Source organism: Gossypium arboreum, chromosome 11 (genome assembly GCF_025698485.1).
Source record: "Gossypium arboreum isolate Shixiya-1 chromosome 11, ASM2569848v2, whole genome shotgun sequence".
Classification (NCBI taxonomy): Eukaryota; Viridiplantae; Streptophyta; class Magnoliopsida; order Malvales; family Malvaceae; genus Gossypium; species Gossypium arboreum.
The window spans coordinates 132554258-132572845 of NC_069080.1; the positions used below are offsets into that span (position 1 = coordinate 132554258).

At 32.8% G+C, this 18588-nt stretch overlaps 3 protein-coding genes across 6 annotated transcripts; 1 reads left to right on the forward strand and 2 right to left on the reverse strand.

Annotated features, from left to right (window-relative positions):
- Positions 1-591: 591 nt before the first annotated feature.
- On the reverse strand, positions 592-3510 carry LOC108472798 (alpha-crystallin domain-containing protein 22.3-like). The gene is made up of 3 exons (XM_017774355.2): positions 3420-3510; positions 1872-2230; positions 592-1052 (listed from the first exon to the last, which is right to left on the reverse strand). Exons 1-3 carry the CDS (start codon positions 3452-3454, stop codon positions 820-822), a joined length of 627 nt encoding a protein of 208 aa, XP_017629844.1. The 5' UTR covers positions 3455-3510; the 3' UTR covers positions 592-819.
- Positions 3511-10440: 6930 nt separating this feature from the next.
- Positions 10441-15859, forward strand: LOC108470927 (receptor-like cytosolic serine/threonine-protein kinase RBK2). 2 transcript variants are annotated; one of them, XM_017772453.2, is made up of 9 exons: positions 10441-10831; positions 11486-11598; positions 11681-12043; positions 12148-12399; positions 12487-12641; positions 13818-13897; positions 13978-14113; positions 14204-14353; positions 14956-15859. In XM_017772453.2, the coding sequence occupies exons 1-9, from the start codon at positions 10794-10796 to the stop codon at positions 15115-15117; spliced, it is 1449 nt and encodes a 482-aa protein (XP_017627942.1). In that variant the 5' UTR covers positions 10441-10793; the 3' UTR covers positions 15118-15859. The 2 variants fall into 2 exon arrangements, with proteins under 2 accessions (XP_017627942.1, XP_052878294.1); XM_053022334.1 differs by lacking the exon at positions 10441-10831 and adding an exon at positions 10859-10997 and having other exon boundaries at positions 14956-15415.
- Positions 15308-18559, reverse strand: LOC108470928 (adenylyl-sulfate kinase 3). Of its 3 annotated transcripts, none has more exons than XM_053022336.1 (7): positions 18216-18515; positions 17327-17475; positions 17022-17171; positions 16444-16559; positions 16272-16356; positions 16053-16099; positions 15308-15418 (listed from the first exon to the last, which is right to left on the reverse strand). In XM_053022336.1, exons 2-7 carry the CDS (start codon positions 17448-17450, stop codon positions 15338-15340), a joined length of 603 nt encoding a protein of 200 aa, XP_052878296.1. In that variant the 5' UTR covers positions 17451-17475; positions 18216-18515; the 3' UTR covers positions 15308-15337. The 3 variants fall into 3 exon arrangements, with proteins under 3 accessions (XP_052878296.1, XP_017627943.1, XP_052878295.1); XM_017772454.2 differs by lacking the exon at positions 15308-15418 and adding an exon at positions 15545-15937 and having other exon boundaries at positions 18216-18559; XM_053022335.1 differs by lacking the exons at positions 15308-15418; positions 18216-18515 and adding exons at positions 15545-15937; positions 18024-18167.
- Between the last annotated feature and the right edge of the window lie 29 nt (positions 18560-18588).

Below are 18588 nucleotides of genomic sequence, written 5' to 3' on the forward strand. Positions count from 1 at the left end.
GCTCACTAGTTGAATTTAACATAAAAATTTTCGTATAATTTAATAATTATTTTGTAACTTTTAAATTAAGTAACCAAAAATAAATTCTTTAATAATTTAGTGACCTTATGTATAATTTATGTATTTAGAAGACCGATAAAAAAAGAAAAAGATTGGATTCTTGAGTGTAAGTTTGATTCTGAAAATTTAAAGTGAGAATATTCAACTGGCTCATTCAATGGATTTTTCAATTGGTTCTTCGGGAAGTGTCCTGTTTTCCTTGAGGAATTTTGAGACATTTTGGTTGGTTTAATTGATTAAGAAACAAGATTATGATGGGTTCGTCATTCAAAAAAATAATTTTGAGGTTGTAAAAATTATTGAAGACAATAAAATTGAAAGATCAAATTCTACTCTAGTTAGACGAATTCACTAGATTTTATCAAATGAAAAGAAGTAGTCTCTAGAGATTTTAATAAGGCAGTGGATGCGATAACTAAAATAGCTCGACCAGATGATGACGACTATTTGCATATGTTCGAAGAATTTCTAGAGGCAATTAAAGAAGCTCTACAAGGAGACAGTACTAGAGGCATTCTGTTTATGAATAAGTTTATGTAATTTTTTGTTTTATATTTCACCAAAAAAAAATATAATACCAACTATTTGATTTTCAAAAATAAGACAAATCTATTTCTTTGATTCGAAAAGTAGCAGATTCATTAAATATCAAGTTGGATATTCACCTTTTCTAAACTCATGCTTAAAGCATATGCATAGTACTAAGTCCAATGCAGGGGGAGGAAAAAGCCATAACCATTGCTCTTTGAGCCTCCTCAGTTACCTTTTCTTCACAACGGCTTCAAGCAATCCATTAGCTAAACAGCTAGTAACTTTTTCGGGATCGACAGGACCCGGTAGCTTGAATGAAACAGTGAAGTGTCCAGATGGGCATAGATTTTGTGTTAGCATGTGAAAGACTTGAGAGTTCTTGACTACTAGTTTCTCACCGGTTGTTGTTAGCCCTTTGATTAGCACTTTTCCATCAGACTCGATGTCACAGCTGAAGTCTTCTGCACTCGTAAAATCAACTAACACGGTTATCATTTGCGGTAAAATCATTAACTCAACCCCTAAGGCTTGTAATAGAGGTTTAATGGCATTGGGTGAAAAACTGCAGTGCAAATCAATTATCAAAACATTTTATTTCAAGGGATTAGACAGTAAAAGTATCATGGAGGCTCCTATACTAGGCATCGGATTGCAATTTGCCCCCTCACTCAAAAAATGGGCAAATTAGCCCATTTATGTTAAATCAAAAAACAAATTGGTGCTTTCGTTAAAATTGTCATCCATGTCTATTATTAAAAACAATCCATGTATGTCAGCATGATGTACACGTGGCATGTCACGTATTACTATTTGGTTATTCCATCAGCCACACAAGTTTTTAACAGTACAAATGGAAGAAAATTTTAACAAAAAGAACCAATATACTCTTTGAACTAATATACATAGACTAATTTGCCCATTTCTTGAGGGGGCAAAATGCAATCTTACTCTCATTATAGGGGCCTCCATGATACTTTTACCAGGATCAGACATACACTTTAACCTTATGTTGTTCCAACTCTATTTTTCTTAAAAGTACAGGTGTCTTAACACCTGAATCTCATGCATATTAACATGAGTATTGAGATGTGATCCTCCAAGGACCCTCCGAAATCTGAATACATGCAAAACTTGGGGCAAAATCGTACATATCCACAGCGAACCAGTGATTTATATGCATCACATGAACCATTTGCCACTATCCTTTCCTCTCTTAACCAAGAGTGGTAAGGTTTTTTTTTTTAGATCACGAGTAGGGCGATTAGCCTAGAAAAACTTACTTTTATCCGGTGATACTCCAGGAAGGGAGACACGAAAATAGTACGAATCCTCTAATACACCGATGTCCACTAACCCTATGATCGGTCCCATTGTTCCAGTTGCTGCAGCCCCAGTCAAAGCAACTCCATGTTTGGTACAAGCCACGATACTATCCAAATCCTCACTGGTTGTTTCGGAAGGCAGAAATATCATAGCAGGACCGATTGTTTCTGTGTCATCAGTATTCTCTTCAGGTGAGACAGACTTATCATCTGGATTTGTCGGGCCAACATATGGCACACAATTGAGAGGAGCTACATCAAGAACTAGTTGCTGGGGACTTGTGTGCTCATTGTTTTCACCATTTTCATTTTTAGACCTGCCAGAAGACAAATAAGCAGTCAATTTTGCAATGAAGACAAGCAATTACGTTACGATCATGATCCGTAACGTCAGTTCTTTTACCTCAAATATTCTGTTCCGGATTGGTTTTTGTGACTGCGAATCTTTTTTATTTGTCATAACAATTGTTTTTGGAAATAAAAGATACTCTTCTAAGCAAAACCTTTTCTGTAAATTCGAGATTTTATCCAATAAATGAAATCTACCACATCATTAAGCATCATTGGGTTCATTACTGATAACTGTGTTTCGAAAGGGTAGTACTAGGTGATGTTTGGTTAACTCTTTAATGAATCCAAAGCTTTATCATATGCCTTACGGAATCACTCCGAATGCATCAACTAGCATCTACCTGATGAACCGAAAAAGCCAGGATTTTGACATTTCGGGGTCAAAACAGATGCGCAAATTCACTAGGTTCATCATAGGTTCATCAAGTTGTTTCAGTCTATGTTGCTCCGAATCTTCATTTTTCTTTAAGTATCCGTATCTGACACATAGATATAGAGATACAGCCTCCAAGATCCTCCAAAAACATAAAGAAACTCGGAGAAATCTGACCATAAGTTCATAACCATAGCTGACACTCATGACTCCGAGTAACAAAGGTTTAATCGTTCTTATGTTAGGGAAAAATTCAGTCCTAGACAAGAAAAAAGGAAGAAAGAAACTTCCATACCCTTAATTTTTCAGAAGAGTATAATCTTGGTTTAAATTAAGCAGTTACAAATATATCGAAAAAAATGAAAAATTAGGCCTAGAAAACCCTAGAAAACCTCTCTGGAACAGATTGTTTCTAAGCAATGAAATCAAAACCCAAGCCGAATCATATAGAATCACAAACACTTTAAATCAAAATAGTTCAATTCATTTGTCAAACGAAACTAAAAACTAAAATGTGAACCAACAATAACATGAATAAAAAAAAAAAAAAAACCTAAGATAACCCATTATCATGATCAATACTCAGTATCATATCCAAAACCCAGAAAGAACATTGCTTAAGCTATACACTAGATTTTGCAAAAAAAAAAAAAAAAAAAGGAAAAAGAAGAAAAAAGCAAGCAAGAAGAAGAAGGGTTCAAAGCTTTACCTTTTCAGATTAGCCTAGTGCATCAAATGATGCATGTAAATAACATGCATGAGAATGTGGAAAAGGTTTTTACCTTAATGGAGAAGCCATTGGAGAGTCACCTGACATGAACAAAGCTAAACGTAAGGGAGTTTTTACACTTTAAAATGGTTTCTTCGCTGTATGAAGGAATTTATTTCTTTGGGTTGGGCCACTGGTTTTGACTCGTGAGTTGAGTCCCCTCATGGATTTAATTTTTTTCAAGTTTTTTTTATAGACTTGGTGATTTTATTATAATTTTTATATTAATATTTTTAAAAAATTATTCTTCAAGTACGTTGATGATTTCACAAGTGTATTAGAACTCTTGTAAGAATGTAATAAAAATAAAAAATACATAAATATACGTAAAACTCATCATACTTTTAATTCACTCGTGGACTGTTAAAACTACCCTAAATATTTATATTTTTCTATTTCCATTTTATTTAAAAATAATTTTATTAGTTAATTTTCTCTTTTGTTTTCTTTTTTCAAATTTTATAAAACGTGTTATAATTTGATAATTTTAGTTTTTTCACCTTTCAAAACGTGTTTTTTAGTTAATCATTTGTTTGTTGTGAAAGTGGCACAATTTTTTCATGTATTTTATTAAAATTGAATGTTTGGAAAATATCATTTAGATTGAGTTAAGTGACATGTCGGTTGAGTTTTATTTCTTGACATGATTGTTATTGTCAACATAGCAAGACGTGAGTTTGAGTGTGCTAAAGTATCTATAAATTGAGAGAAGTTATGAGTAATTTTAGTTATTGTGTTAAAAAGAATAGATATGATCGAACTTATAATTTATAACGATCGAGTGAATGATTTTACAGATTATGATCTAATAATCGTAATATATTGATTTTGAGTAAAATCATTTATTTAACTTTCAAAATCTACAAGAAAAATAAAAGAATAACACTTTTAAAAAAATAATTACTCAAACAAAAATAGAAAATTTTAAAAATTAGTAGCGAACGGGTGAAGGGTTTTAGATAATAGTTTTTGAATAAATTTTAAATGGAAAATTTGAAGAGATTTATGAATAAACTAAATAAAAGTGTAGTAAATAAATATCACAATATTATATTATTTTATTATTGATTATATATATATATATTTTAATATTATTGATTTTACTGATTGAGTCTTAACTCAATTGGTATAAGCATAATACAGAAAGAGTTCTAAACATTATGTAAAAAAAAATAGATATCATCGAACTTGTAATGAAATTATTTAAAAAATATGAATTGATATTTTCTTATCGAATAACTATTAATTTAATATTTTATTATTTTGAGATACTTCTAACTTTTAATATTAACAATATCTTAGGAAGCTATTTATACAATTAAATCTCATTTTTTAATTGGTTTATAGGATAATTATTCTAAAACAATGAGTATAATTTAATATAAATAAAAGTCTAACTTAATATTAATTAAGTAGTAATTAAATGATAATTAATGAAATTTTCTTTTATCTATTATTACAATTTTAAATTTTTTTGGTGAATTTTATATTACTCTACCGTTAAGTCAATGACTGAAGTCTAATATGTCTTTTTATTAGCATAATAAAAAAATTAACTTTCTAATGTTTATAAAATTTATTAGTTTAGTCCTAAATTTAAGTAAATCAATAAATATATAAATTTGTTCAATTTAATTTTAAGTAAATCAATAAATATATAAAATTGTTCAATTAGATTAAAAAATACAAAGATGTATATGTCTTCTTATCATATGTTTGATGGAATTAACAAAAGAAAACGTTTGTAACGCCTCAATTTTCGGGAATTCTGTGAATGTTGGCATAGGTTTAATTATGTTAGTGGGCCTCTAGAAAGCCCAAACTTAAGATAGAACCCGACAATTTTAGTTAATTTTTGTTCCATAAGAAAAAGGGGGTGAAATTATGAAATAGGACCTATGTGAAAATGTTTGAAAATGCTATAGGCTAAATTGAAGTGGCCAAATAAATAGGAGTGCAAAATAGGAGGATTTGCATGACAAACCTCCCATTTTACATGAAGTGGCCAGCCATCATGTTGTTATAGACAAAATGTACACTTGATATCCATAATTTATGGTACAAATTGATACAAATTGATAATAGGTTAGGTAAATGTTCCTTGATAATAGGTTAGGTAAATGTTTCATGATAATGGGTTAGGTAAATGTTTCATGATAATAGGTTAGGTAAATGTTTCATGATAATGGGTTAGGTAAATGTTTCATGATAATGGGTTAGGTAAATATTTCATGATAAGAATTTCATGTCTTTTGTATTAAAGAATTAAATGGATGAAATATGAAGTTTTATTAAAAGAAAAAGGGGAGAAAAGAACAAAGTTTTGTCCATCTTTGTTCATCATAGCTGAAAGTTAGAGAAGAGAAAGGAGAGGAGAAAGCTCTTGAGTATTTGGTCATTAGGAGGAGGAAAATTGAAGGTAAGTTCTTGGTACCTTGCTTCTATTTTGAAGTTCATGAGTTCTTCTTGATTCTACCTTAACTGTTGAAGTATATTTTGATTTTTAGTTGTGTTGTGAGCATTTAGTCATGAATTAAAATGAAGGAAATGGTTGTTGTTTCATGTTCTTTTGATGAAAAATGGAAGATAAGTGAAGTTGAGCCAAACAAATGAGCATGCATGTGCCTTAGATGTTAAAGGGAAAAATCAGCTAACATGTTGTGCTTTAAAATGATGAAATGGAGATTATACTTAAGTAAAATCATAGATATGTGATGATTGATTGGTGATATACATGTTCAAATAACATGCATGCAAGGTATGTGTGAAAGAGTGATTTGGTAATAAATCTGCTTGGAACAGCAGCAGTAACGTGACTTTGGAAAATCACCATAAATTGTGGGAGAAGAATTAGAAGCTGAATAAATTATGTAATTAAATCTTATTGAGTCTAGTTTCTAATGAAATAAACAAGAACATATTTTGAATTCTGTACAATGAGAAATTTGATTCGTAATGAAGAGTGGTCAGATTAGTCAAACAGTGAAACATGGGAAACTTTGAGAAAAATCTGGTATTGATTGGCTAAACCAAAAATTCTGAAAATTTTATGGATAGAAGATATATGAGTTTATTTTCAAGGAAAATTAACGGAACTTGATTTGAAGTTTTTTAGCTCTATTTATAAATGATTTAGTGACTGTTGCTCAGGAAGACAGCTTGCAGTGAAATTATGATTATGTGGTAAACATTGACAAAAATTTGTTAATGAGTTGCTTATTGTTTTCTTATAAGCTTACAATGATCTGTAGGTGTGGTTGGCCGAATATTGTAAGGGGTTAATATGTAGTTTGTATTTGAATAGTTAGATTAACGTGTTAGTAATCCAATTGTAGGCGGTTCGTGTGTGGATCTCGTCAGCATATCGTCGCAAACAGGTGTGTAACTAACACCCTCTTTCTTAGTCTAGATCGGTAAAAGCCAAAATGTCGAAAATCGGTATTTTGTAGATTTGCGAGTGTGCGAATGCTCGTGAGGTAAATCGATTAATGTTTTTGGTAAGCTGCAATGTTTGGATTGCAAAGTGCATGATTTCTGTGCCCTCGATATTTTTGGGCTTAATGGGCCAAAATTGAAATGATGGGCTAACGGGCCCAATTCGGTAAGAACCCTCGGTACGTGATTCTGTTAGTACGTGAAAGGTAGGAATATACATGAAAAACCCTAAAATAGATAAATTATTGAAATACCTTTAAAAGTGGAAAATTTACAGTTTTACCCTAGTAGATAAATTATCGAAATACCCTAGGGTTAAATTGACCTAAATGCATGTTTGATCGTTGTTATTTACTGCATGCCATGTTCTTATTATCTGGTGCATGGGATGGGATATTGACGAGGAAGTACTGAAAGTGGCTTGTCCACGTCTTGGAGGCTTTGCCTCAATTCTGATTGATAACTGAGCAAAGGTCGCATGCATCTGTGGAGTGTTAAATGGGTGGGTTGAGCTATTCCCCACATGGAGTGTATGGTGGTACGGGTGGAGTGTAGTGGTTGGTGGGTTGAGTAGTCTCCCAAATGGGCTTGCATATGTTTACTTGATGTTGCATGTATTTTGAAATGGGCCTATGGGCCATCTTGTTATCTGAATAAGGGCTAAGGCCCGGTTTATTGTAATTTGAAAAGGGCTCGCCCAGACCACTGTTACTGAATGGGCTTAGGCCCAATAGGCTTGAGCTGACTTGGGCTTTGAATGGGTTTTCCTTACACTGAGTTTCCCCAAACTCACCCCTTTTATTTTCATCCACGCAGAAATCCCCAACCATAGTGGGCTTGGAGTCGTGAGGGAATTGAGAGTGGCCACCCGCTCGAAAGTTTGATTTTCTTCGGTGAACTGGACATCCTTTTATTTACGTTTGAAGTTTTGGGCTTTTAAATGTAATAAGGCCACTTAATTATTTTGATGGTTTTAATATGTATTACTAAGATAGGTAATACTTATTTTAACTGTTGAAATTGGATAGGTTTAGGCGCGTTTTCAAAACAACAATTGATTTCAAAATAACACGACAACAAGCAAAGCTTCCGCAATAAAAGTATTTTCCAAAATTAATCACTTTTCCTAAAATGACTTAATCAAATCGGTTTTCCTAGAAATATCCATGACGTTAAGGTGTGGCGGTGGTAGTATGCATGTCTAGGATTGGATCCGAAGGAGCTTGGTATTTAGCGATCCGATGGACTCACCACCTCTTTTCGGTTTCCTACCGTGCACGCTTCCATTCACTTTAACCCTTAATGAATTAATCTTTTGAACATCAAGTACGATTTTCGGACTTAGAATGGAATTTTTTAACGTTTTGATGTGGCATGCCGGATCCGGCCTTAACATCTGGGTCGGGTTTGGGGTGCTACAACGTTAACGTTTGATACTTGGAAATACATATTTTGAAAAGTAAAAACTTAAAATTAAAGGTTAAAATATGTTGTTAATTTGAGATTAAAAAGTTAATAATTAAGCCATTTTCGAGATTAAAAGTTAATAATTAAGTCATTTTCTTCTATACTTAAAAGCTTAAAATTTAAGTCATCTTATTTTTTCGATTTAAAATCTTAGTCCAATCAATCATTAATATTATTAGTATTTTCCAGTAAAATCTATCAATTTGACACGTTGATTGGGTTGTCTTTATATTATGTGACAAATGATTGGTAAAAATAAGCATGTTAAGGTAATAATTATTATTAAAAAAAACTATCAACGACAATGATGATTTGATTAGAAAAATATTAAATCGAAAAAAAGCATAGACTTCTATTTTTTTTCTTATATTGTTTTGTAGAGAGAAGAATTTTTTAAATAGATATAATATTTTATTAATCAAACATATAAAATGTCATTTAGAATTAGGGGCGAAACTCGTGACTAAATTAGGGGTTGGCAGGGATTCGGCCCACTAATTTTTTTTTTTTTGGTTTTGTCCCCGTCTATAACCATGTTGTATAGAGTCAATTTTCTCTATAACAGTTCCATTTTTTTAAGATTTTACCTGTTATAGAGAAGTGATTGTTATATATCTAGAATAGTATGTTGTTATAGAAGCATAATTTTATAAACCTACAATAGAATTTATATCTAAATTTCTATCAAATAAAAAGAGTGAAAATTGTACGAAAAAATAGAGAAAGTAGAAATCAAATTTATAAAATTAAAATACGTATACTATGTGCATGCATGATTACTTTTATTCACATTTTATTTTACATTCTTTCACATAATTAATTATAGTGTTCATCAATCTAACAAGTTCAGTTAATTAGTATGAGTTATCAAAATAAATAAATAAATTTATTTTAAGTTATTAAATTCAAATATTCTATTTATAAGTTTATGAAGTTCCAAATTTATGATAGAATATGAACGGGAGATCTTCATAGTTTATTGAATATTTATTCCACTTATTAAAGATTTTTTTATTTAATAAAATATGAATAATAGAATTTTTTCATGTGAAATTTAAATATTTATTAAAATAATATTTTAATTAAAGTTTTTTATTTAATAAATTATAATTAATAACCTTATGAAATAATTATAATTTTACTTAAAATTTTAGACAATATTTTATTTTAGAGAACTAATTTAATAAATAATGTACTTCATAGCGATAGTTGGTTGTTGTTGTTGTTATAACGGAAAAACTGTTATAAAATGTTAAAGTAAAACATAAAAATTTGATTATACTAAAACGTATCTATTATAACGAAATGTCATTATAACAAATGACTGTTATAGAGAAGGTCATTGTATTTCATTAAAATAATCTAAACTGTCACTCAATTAGAGTAATATAAATCACTCATGGAATGAACACCAAAATTGTTTGATTAATCCTATTAATCTCAATATTACATTAAGCTCATTCATATAGAAAAATAGTTTAAAATATGCTGTCAATAATTGTATTTTGATAAAATTTGATATTTGGCCTACCTACTTAAAATTTTAATTTAAAAAATTCAGTCTAATCATTGACATTATTAGTATTTTCTCTCAAAATTTATCAACTTCGCACATTGATTAGATTGTTTTCATATAATGTGACATATGATTAGCGAAAAATAAACATGTTAACAAAATTTGACAAATTACAGACGATGATAATGATTAAACTTGTTAGGATAATCATTATTAGGCCTGAGTTGAATCCTAATGAACTCGTAGGTTTAACCCAAATACTAAGTTCACGGAGTGAGTTTGCAAGTTAAGTTTGTAGATTGACGAGCAAGACTTGGTCTCTGTATTGTGAGGTTGCATAAAGTCGGAACCATGTAGACACTTGTTTAGACTAGAGTAGGGAATATATTTACATGCATGAAGTCTACTTAATCTGTCTTATCAATAAATAGTACCCTATCATATAAATAATCAGACCACACCATCTCTAAGATACACAGAAAAAATACTCAATAGGACTAATATTTTTAAATAGTAAAAAGTTAATTTTTAACTATAAGGATTAAATCTCAAATTTTATTAAAGTACAGCACTAGCACATTTTAACTGAAAAAAAATAATGGGTTCAATCACGTTAGAACAAACCAAGCATACTGTCGACACCGGAGGCCTTGTATGCTATCATAGAAATCTTTAAAGAGAGAGAGAGAAAGCAGTAAATACTTTTCCATATATAGTTATTTTTAGAGTTTGAGGTTGCCATTTTCGGGGGCTTAGAATTAGAAAGCAAAACATAAACAATGGGAATTTTGTGGGGTTCAGAATTTAATTTGACTACTAAAGAACAGGGCTATAATATCATAGAAACCATTTCTAATAATTTTTTCTTCTCCCTTTTGTTTGGTGTCTCTCTCTTTCTCTTACTTGCTTTGCTTTCTCTCTGTCACATAGTTGTTTGGTTTGGTTTATTTGCTTGTTTTGATAGTGCTCATGGCTGACATTAATGACCAGAAACAAGCAACTTTAAGGTTTGTATGCCTCATGTCATCTCATTTGAGAATGTCTTATCTTTTAAAAAATGCCTGCAAATGAGTTCTTAATTTGTTTTCTCCTTAGTTTTATTGAAAGTTCTGTTTTTCTTCTAATTTTGATTGAATGTTAGATGAGCTCTTTTTGGTATTTGTCTAATGGTTGGTGAGTGGTATCTCAATGGTTTCTTCCATTTGATTTTTTTGGAAAAGATATGAAAAATGTATAGATCTTCGTTTTTTTTGTGCAGTTTCTCTGTCTTACAAAGAAGATTGTTGGTTTTCATTCCCATTTAAGTGGTGATTTCAAGTTTTATTTTTGGGGATTTTCTAAACATAAATATACATGATAAACATGCATTTTTGGTTATTTTCCTTCAGGAATTTTCCCATTTTCATCATTTCTTATTCCCTGTTACGTAAATAATGCTTATATATATATATATATATATATTGGATTTTCAAGTTTTCATTGATGTGATTATGATTTTCATTCTTTTTTCTTTTGGTTATTCAACAAATCATTCACTTCTAAGTTTATAAATATCTCCTCCATAGCAAAGTCACCTATAAACATAATGAGACAAGCACAGATCCTGATTTCTAGCTTTTTATTTGGATTTTTGATTTGTAATGACCATTGATTTCTTCCAGTTCGGACTCCATCGGTTCAGGCGATAGGCCGGAGCAGAACTTCGAAGATATGGTTGTTCAAGCAAGACATAGAAGACAAGAGGCTATGGTTTCTTCATATGGATCCGCCCATGGTAGTTATTCCTATCTTTATGTGGTTCATGTGTTTTAGTACTTCAAGCTCTTTACCACTCTTTGTTTCTTATTGCATCGAAGAATTACGGGGCCCCAACATCGAAAAGGAGAAACAAGATAGATCGTCTCCAAAAGGAGTTATAGAAGCATGCTTTGAAGGCTCGGAATCCAACAAAAATTCACCTGATAATAGCCCGCACGCAGTAGTTAGTTGCACAGGTTCGGTAGCACTTTCTAACTGGAAAAAACTCTTCCAATTATGGAAAAGAAGATCGAAAAAGCACTTCGCTTCGATCCCCATTCTCTCTGCATCGAAGCGATCAAGAAAGAGCAGCAAGAGGGTGGAAGAGGATCCTATGATGCAAGAATTGTACAACTACAAGTCTTCTTTACAAAACTTTAGCCTACCCGAGCTCCGAGCTGCAACTGACAACTTTAACCGCGGTATGCAATTAATTTCAAGGCTTCAAAATACTTGCAAAAACAGTAAAATATAATGGCATAAAGGTTTAGTGATGCAGACGAATATAAGGTTCTTTTTCTTGTAGAAAACATAATTGGAATGGGTGGTTACTCAATAGTCTACAAGGGTTGTTTGAAAGATGGAAGATTTGTCGCAATAAAACGTGCGACAAAAGGGACATCGGATGAGATGACAGCTGCCTTCCTGAGTGAGCTTGGCATTATAGCGCATGTAAACCATCCGAACACTGCTACATTGATTGGGTGTGGCGTAGAAGGAGGAATGCACCTTGTTTTTCAGTTATCTCCATTCGGCAGTTTGGCATCGGTTCTTCATGGTTTGTTCTTAATGGTCTGGATTGTATATCTCAAGTAGTAATTATTCAATTTTTATGAAATCTTGTGATGCTCTTGACTTTATCCAGGATCAAAAGGAATACTAGATTGGAGTAAAAGATATAAGATTGCTTTGGGTACGGCCGATGGCCTCACATATCTTCACGAGAGTTGCGAAAGGCGTATTATTCATCGAGATATCAAGGCTGAAAACATTCTGCTTACCGAGAATTTTGAGCCTCAGGTACTTCTCAAGTCTTAAATTCGTAGGCTACACCGAATTAGATGTTTTAAAAACAGAGGGCCGTGAAAGATTTGCAGGAATCCGGAGTGTACGGAGTCCAAAACACACATCTATGTCATTCATGATACAAAGAAATCATGAAACTGCTACTCCAATATTAAGTAATCCAGGTTATCTATGTGAACTAGCTACTATATATATATCGAAATGATCTATGCATACTTCGTGGCCAAAATCTATATTACTATTCTCTTTGAAAATTTTCAATAATTTTGCAGGACATGGTTTACTTCACTGTCCCTGTTGCTATTTACGTACTAAATCATAAGAACATATAGTTAGAGGAACACAAAAAAGTTGCATAATGCGTTGAGACATGCAGAAACTAATATTCCCCATATATTGTTTTTGTAAGCCTTTTCGATATATTTGGAGGATCATACTCTAATACTCATGTTTGAATATGTGTTGGATAAGAATACTTCAAGGAAAATGACGAGTAGGGGTAATATAGTATAACATTGTAAAACGAGAAAATTTATACTACTAATGAGTAGATGCAGGAAAAAAAAAATCATTGCTTATGGAGGCATAGACGACCATGTGTATTTTTGAGCTTAGGTCATTTCATCTGCAAAACGATAAGGATTTCTATTTGCTATACTCTGAAACTTTTCAATGCCATACATTGGATCACCTAATACTAGTTATTTTTTCCATTTCTCCTAGTTAAACTGGTCAAATTATATTGGTTATGTTGCTGTCCTAGATCATGGTTGTTATACCGGACGCTTTCATTAAGTGCGGGCGGAGCCTTGTGCAAGCTTTAATTTTTAGATCGTAAATTTGGCAACTTTGGGTCGAGCCAATGCGAAGCGTATGTGAGATATTGATTGCTTTCTTCCTTTGTGCTCACTCTTCTGGTGGCTGTAGTTATGGTGAAAGTTTTGAATATTACATGTGTTTTAGTTATGAAAGTCGAGTTTTCTGACTCCATATCCTGCCAAGAGGCTTGCAGGGATGTCAGTTTCGTGCTTTTCTTTGTTAATATAAAACAATTTATGTATAAGAACTAAGTTTATGACAGTTGTTTTATAAAGCTCTTAATGATCTGTTGTATTACCATTCCCTTTCTTCGTTCTATTGTTTGATTATGTTGGCCGATTTCTCATCCAGATTTGCGATTTCGGCCTTGCAAAGTGGCTACCAAAACAGTGGACTCACCACAATGTATCGAAATTTGAAGGCACCTTTGGGTTTGTAAGCCTAAAGTATCTGTATCGAGTTAATAAATACTTCTTTGGTAACGCTGACACATTTGTTTCTCGAGATGCAGCTACTTGGCTCCTGAATACTTCATGCATGGCTTAGTTAATGAGAAAACCGATGTATATGCATTTGGAGTTCTACTTTTGGAGCTCATTGCAGGACGGAGAGTTTTAGATGATCAACAACAAAGCATCGTAATATGGGTATATTTCCTCGAGATGAATTTGATCCCTCCAAACTCCAATTATATTGTAATCGTAAAAAAAATGGTTATACTCTTTTGATTCTTGTAGGCAAAGCCTCTGCTTGATAAGAATGATATTAAAGGGCTCATTGATCCTTCCCTAGGTGATGATTATGATCCAAAGGAAGCGAATCGCATGGTTTCGACTGCCTCTTTGTGCATCGAGCACTCTCCTATTCTTCGTCCTCAAATGAGTCAGGTTCGTGATAGATTTTGAAGTTTTCGAATATCTGTTCAAGAAATTAATTAGCCGGAGAAATATTTACGAGTTATACTTATAAAATCAAAGAGTGACACATTATTGTTCATCTCATTAAGCTAGGAAATCGTAGGTACTTTCATGATTGAATTTTTTCTTATTGATAAATCCATGGTGGTTCATTTATTTCTGGCATGCTGATATTTTTCAATGTTATGATTTGTGTGTTAGTTCATGTTCAACGGTAGCATTCGCTTGTCAGACTGTTACTCATGTTGTAAAACAAGCCATTAAGTAGTAGATACAAGAATAAAATTCTTGTTGGTGACTTAAGGACAATAACATTTTCATGCCGGTGCTCTCATTTTCGGATGATTGTTGAAGTTGGTATGACTTTTAAGTGTTTATAACTGTTATTGAAGTGCATTTGATCGGTTTGAAAATTTCAATTGTTTTGTTTTGACATCAAATAGATGTCTTGGTCTTTGACTCATGCTTTATGTCTGCTTTTTGTTCAAGAGACGGAAGCACTGCAAACAAGTGAAATGGGTACACTGGGAATAACATAAATAACAGGTTAACCTAGTTTGTTTTTGTTGCAGGTCACAGTACGACTGAGGTGTGATGGACATCTTGCAAACTGTTGTAAAAAATCCTGGAATCGATCAATCCGAAGAACATACTCGAACGAACTCCTCGATGCACAAGAATACAACTCAACAAAGCATCTAAACAGCATTGATAGGCTTCGGGAAATTGATTAAGTTCTTGAAAGCTACAAGTATGGAGGTTCACCAAAAGCCCTATGGAAGCAAACCATTTGATGCTGTTCTCCATGGTGGTCGGAAGTACCGGTTTGTAGTTAATCGAAAACTGACTCAATTTTTATTTTTCTGAATTTCATGGGGGACAGAATTTTCAAAATGAAATTATTTATGCAGACAGTTACGACCGTTATTTTACAGTCTCTTTATTTACTAGTATTTATCGCAATTGATGATAATAATGTCTATATACATTACATGATTTGAATTGAAAATGCACCTGCCATCTCGGTTTCAATTTCTGCAGGATAAAATACACAAATAAGACTTGATTTTCGATGCATGCCACAATTTTCCTGGATCCACCATGAATGCACCAGTACGGAGTTTATTCCGCAACATGGCATATCCACTTGAATGCACTCGCTTTAAAGACTAGAATGTTGTAAATATAAGAAGTTCAAACTGAGACACGAGTGGTGTTCATTCATAAATATCCAGAATACAAGTAATAAATCCAATGACCTCAATCCGTAATTTCCAGTAAAACAATGGAGTTGTTAGTGACCTTGATGTGCCCACTAACTTGAAAACCCTGTCCACTTAAAAGATAACAATTACTTGGGACGAAAGGAATACAAAGTTGGCGGGCAATTGAACTCGATTGAGAATGCTCGACCATGACAACCGAGGCTCGACCATGACAACCGAGAATTGGTCGCTAATCTTGCAGATATCCTTTGTCCTCCAAGTAAGTAACTACTTCCTCAGCCATGGCACTAGGTGTGGGACAAACTCCATCTTTCTGATTTAGTTCTATCTATAAAGGAGGAAAACGATTACCCGTAAACTAGCAGTATTTATATCAGAATAATAGCCTAATTTTAATTCACAATGCCGCCACTAATAATTTCCGTATTCAATTAAACACATACCTCACAGTTCAAAGGTGGTTCGTAAGGATCATCTATGCCAGTAAAACCTGCAAAAGTAACGCAATTAGTTGGTAAAGGAGAAATGAGGAATCATCTTCTACAATTCATCCATTAAAAAAGAAATCACCATGAATTTCTATATGACAATGCGTATATATTGCTGTTAACATGGACAAGGCAACTTAATGTTAATGAATGTATGAAGGAAATTGAGCACACCTTTAATCTTTCCAGCACGGGCAAGCTTGTAAAGACCTTTCGGATCTCGCTCTTCACATAATGCTAGGGGCATGTTCATGAAAACCTGCAAGTGTACAAAGAAAAAGGCATTTCAACTTAAGTACAAACAACAACATAAGCAAAGATGAGAACCACTTAGAAGGAGCCTTGCCTCGATAAAAGCATCCGGCAACATTGCTCGGCATGCATCACGGTCTTTCCTATATGGAGATATTAGACTGGCAATGCAGATTAAACCAGCATCTGCAAAGAGCTTTGCCACTTCACCTGAATTAGACGCACAAAATGTTAGAAACAACATGAAATGAAATAAATCAAAGAAGAACAGTGCCCTAACCGGGCTCTTCCAAAAGAAAAGCCGAACTCGTGTAAACCATCTAGTTACCCGGACTCCAATGTGAATGTTGGATATGGGTATACTTAAAAAAAATTTCTAAGTCTATTCATATCTTTGGAGAATCATTCCCTCATATTGTGTCAAATACAGGTACTTCAGGGAAAGTGAAGAGTTGAAGCAACAAAGGTAACAATCATATACAGTAATAATACAGTGTTTAATAACAGTTAAACTGCAGATAGCTGAACTTTTGCCACGATTTGCAGTCATATATTACAAGTCTTGCTTGCTGGACAAAACTATTTACATAAACCAAACACGTTAGCTATATAGACTATTTACATAAACCAAACACGTTAGCTATATAGACTTCTACTTCTCAACATACTTACCAACCCTGCGAATATTTTCTGTTCGATCTTCAGCCTTGAAACCAAGATCCTTGTTTAATCCATGTCGAACGTTGTCCCCATCAAGTATGTAGGATAGCTTGCCTCTTGTATGAAGTTCCCTACTTAGTGAACATGCAAGTGTGCTTTTACCTGAAACATGATCATTGGATCTAAGAAGCATTTTTCAAATTTGAAACCAGGATGAAGCAAAGCAAGCTGATAATTGTTTTAAGTTTCAAGGAATGGGAATCATGGCTCGGAAGGAAAAATAAAAGTAGATAAGAGAGTCATTTTTTACTATAAACCTGATCCGCTAAGACCAGTGATCCATACGACACAACCCTTTTGGTTAAGTAGCTTCTGTCTCTCAAGCTTCCCAACAGGCGATTCTTGCCAAAATATATTTGTCGAATTTCCCATAGTCGACATCTTAACTTCCCTAGTCTTCAATTCTCTATGAATACGAGAAGTAAACACAGAATCAGTATATGACAACCAGATTACTGTATACCAGACACCACTAAAAAATAGTATGAGAGGTTTATAGTGCCCATTGTATATACAGAAGCCTCTCTAAACCTCAATACTTAATAACTACGATGTTCAGACCCAGGTGTCAGTATTGAATACTTGGAGCCCTCTTAGAACATCATACCCTCGTATCCATATCGAGATATGTGTCGGATCAGAGAAAGATAGCTTCATAGTTTATAGAAATTCATAAAATGTTCTTAATTTTCTAAAAATTAAGCTGCTGAAGGATACATAAACTTGATTTTCATTTTTCCATTTCATTCACATTGTTCTAGTCACTACTTAGAATCTTCTAAAATATGTTTCAAATCGATAAAACATGCTTATTTCTTCACAAATCTCTTTAATCCTACACATCATAGTGAGGGAAGCAAATCTCCACCATTAAACAGCTAATAGGACAGGCAAAACAGCAAACACATAAAATGCATCTTCTATTTATCTATAAAAGGATCAAAGCTTAAAAACCCAAATCATTTCGTAGCGGACTTGCTGTGATCTAACAGTGATGACTTCAATAAACCCCAAAAGGAAAATGTTTCATCATTTACATATAAAACCCAACAAAGGGTGCATGTTTTTATCACATTTTGAGTAGTTTTCTAGAAATTAAAAACTACCCATCACATGAAAGTAAGTAACAAAGAGGTTGGCAAGTACCTGAGAGAGAGGACAAAAATTGAAGCTTGATTGAAAGTTGAAAGCTTAGCAAGTTTGGGGGGGAGTAAAAAGGAAACAAAAGAGAAACCAATTTTATTATTTTAGTTCTTGACTAAAAATATATATAATTTTAGAGAGAAAATAATATATTATAGGAGCTTAAGACGGCATAGACATAGGAAAGAAAGTAACAAAGCAGGGATTTTTAGGAATTTGATTCTATAAGTTTAAAAGATTATGAAATTATTTATAGTAAAGTTGGATGCCACTTTTTTTTTCAGGCAGCACCGCCTTAAAAATTTCCCACAGAAAACAAAATTTTTGAAGCTGTCTAATAAATTGGCAGTATCGTATTGAAACGTGTAGGAGAAAA

Excerpts from the sequence above, each read along its gene's own strand:
- LOC108470928 (XM_017772454.2), bottom strand. The coding sequence starts at position 17,450 with ATGTCGACTATGGGAAATTCGACAAATATATTTTGGCAAGAATCGCCT. Across the intron at positions 17,172-17,326 it reads CACTGGTCTTAGCGGATCAG|GTAAAAGCACACTTGCATGT; the intron begins GTTTATAGTAAA and ends ATCATGTTTCAG. Across the intron at positions 16,100-16,271 it reads CCGTGCTGGAAAGATTAAAG|GTTTTACTGGCATAGATGAT; the intron begins GTGTGCTCAATT and ends TTACTTTTGCAG.
- LOC108470927 (XM_017772453.2), top strand. The coding sequence starts at position 10,794 with ATGGCTGACATTAATGACCAGAAACAAGCAACTTTAAG. Across the intron at positions 10,832-11,485 it reads CAGAAACAAGCAACTTTAAG|TTCGGACTCCATCGGTTCAG; the intron begins GTTTGTATGCCT and ends GATTTCTTCCAG. Across the intron at positions 12,400-12,486 it reads TTTGGCATCGGTTCTTCATG|GATCAAAAGGAATACTAGAT; the intron begins GTTTGTTCTTAA and ends GACTTTATCCAG.
- LOC108472798 (XM_017774355.2), bottom strand. The coding sequence starts at position 3,454 with ATGTCAGGTGACTCTCCAATGGCTTCTCCATTAAG. Across the intron at positions 2,231-3,419 it reads CCAATGGCTTCTCCATTAAG|GTCTAAAAATGAAAATGGTG; the intron begins GTAAAAACCTTT and ends GTCTTCTGGCAG. Across the intron at positions 1,053-1,871 it reads TGGAGTATCACCGGATAAAA|AAGACTTCAGCTGTGACATC; the intron begins GTAAGTTTTTCT and ends TTACGAGTGCAG.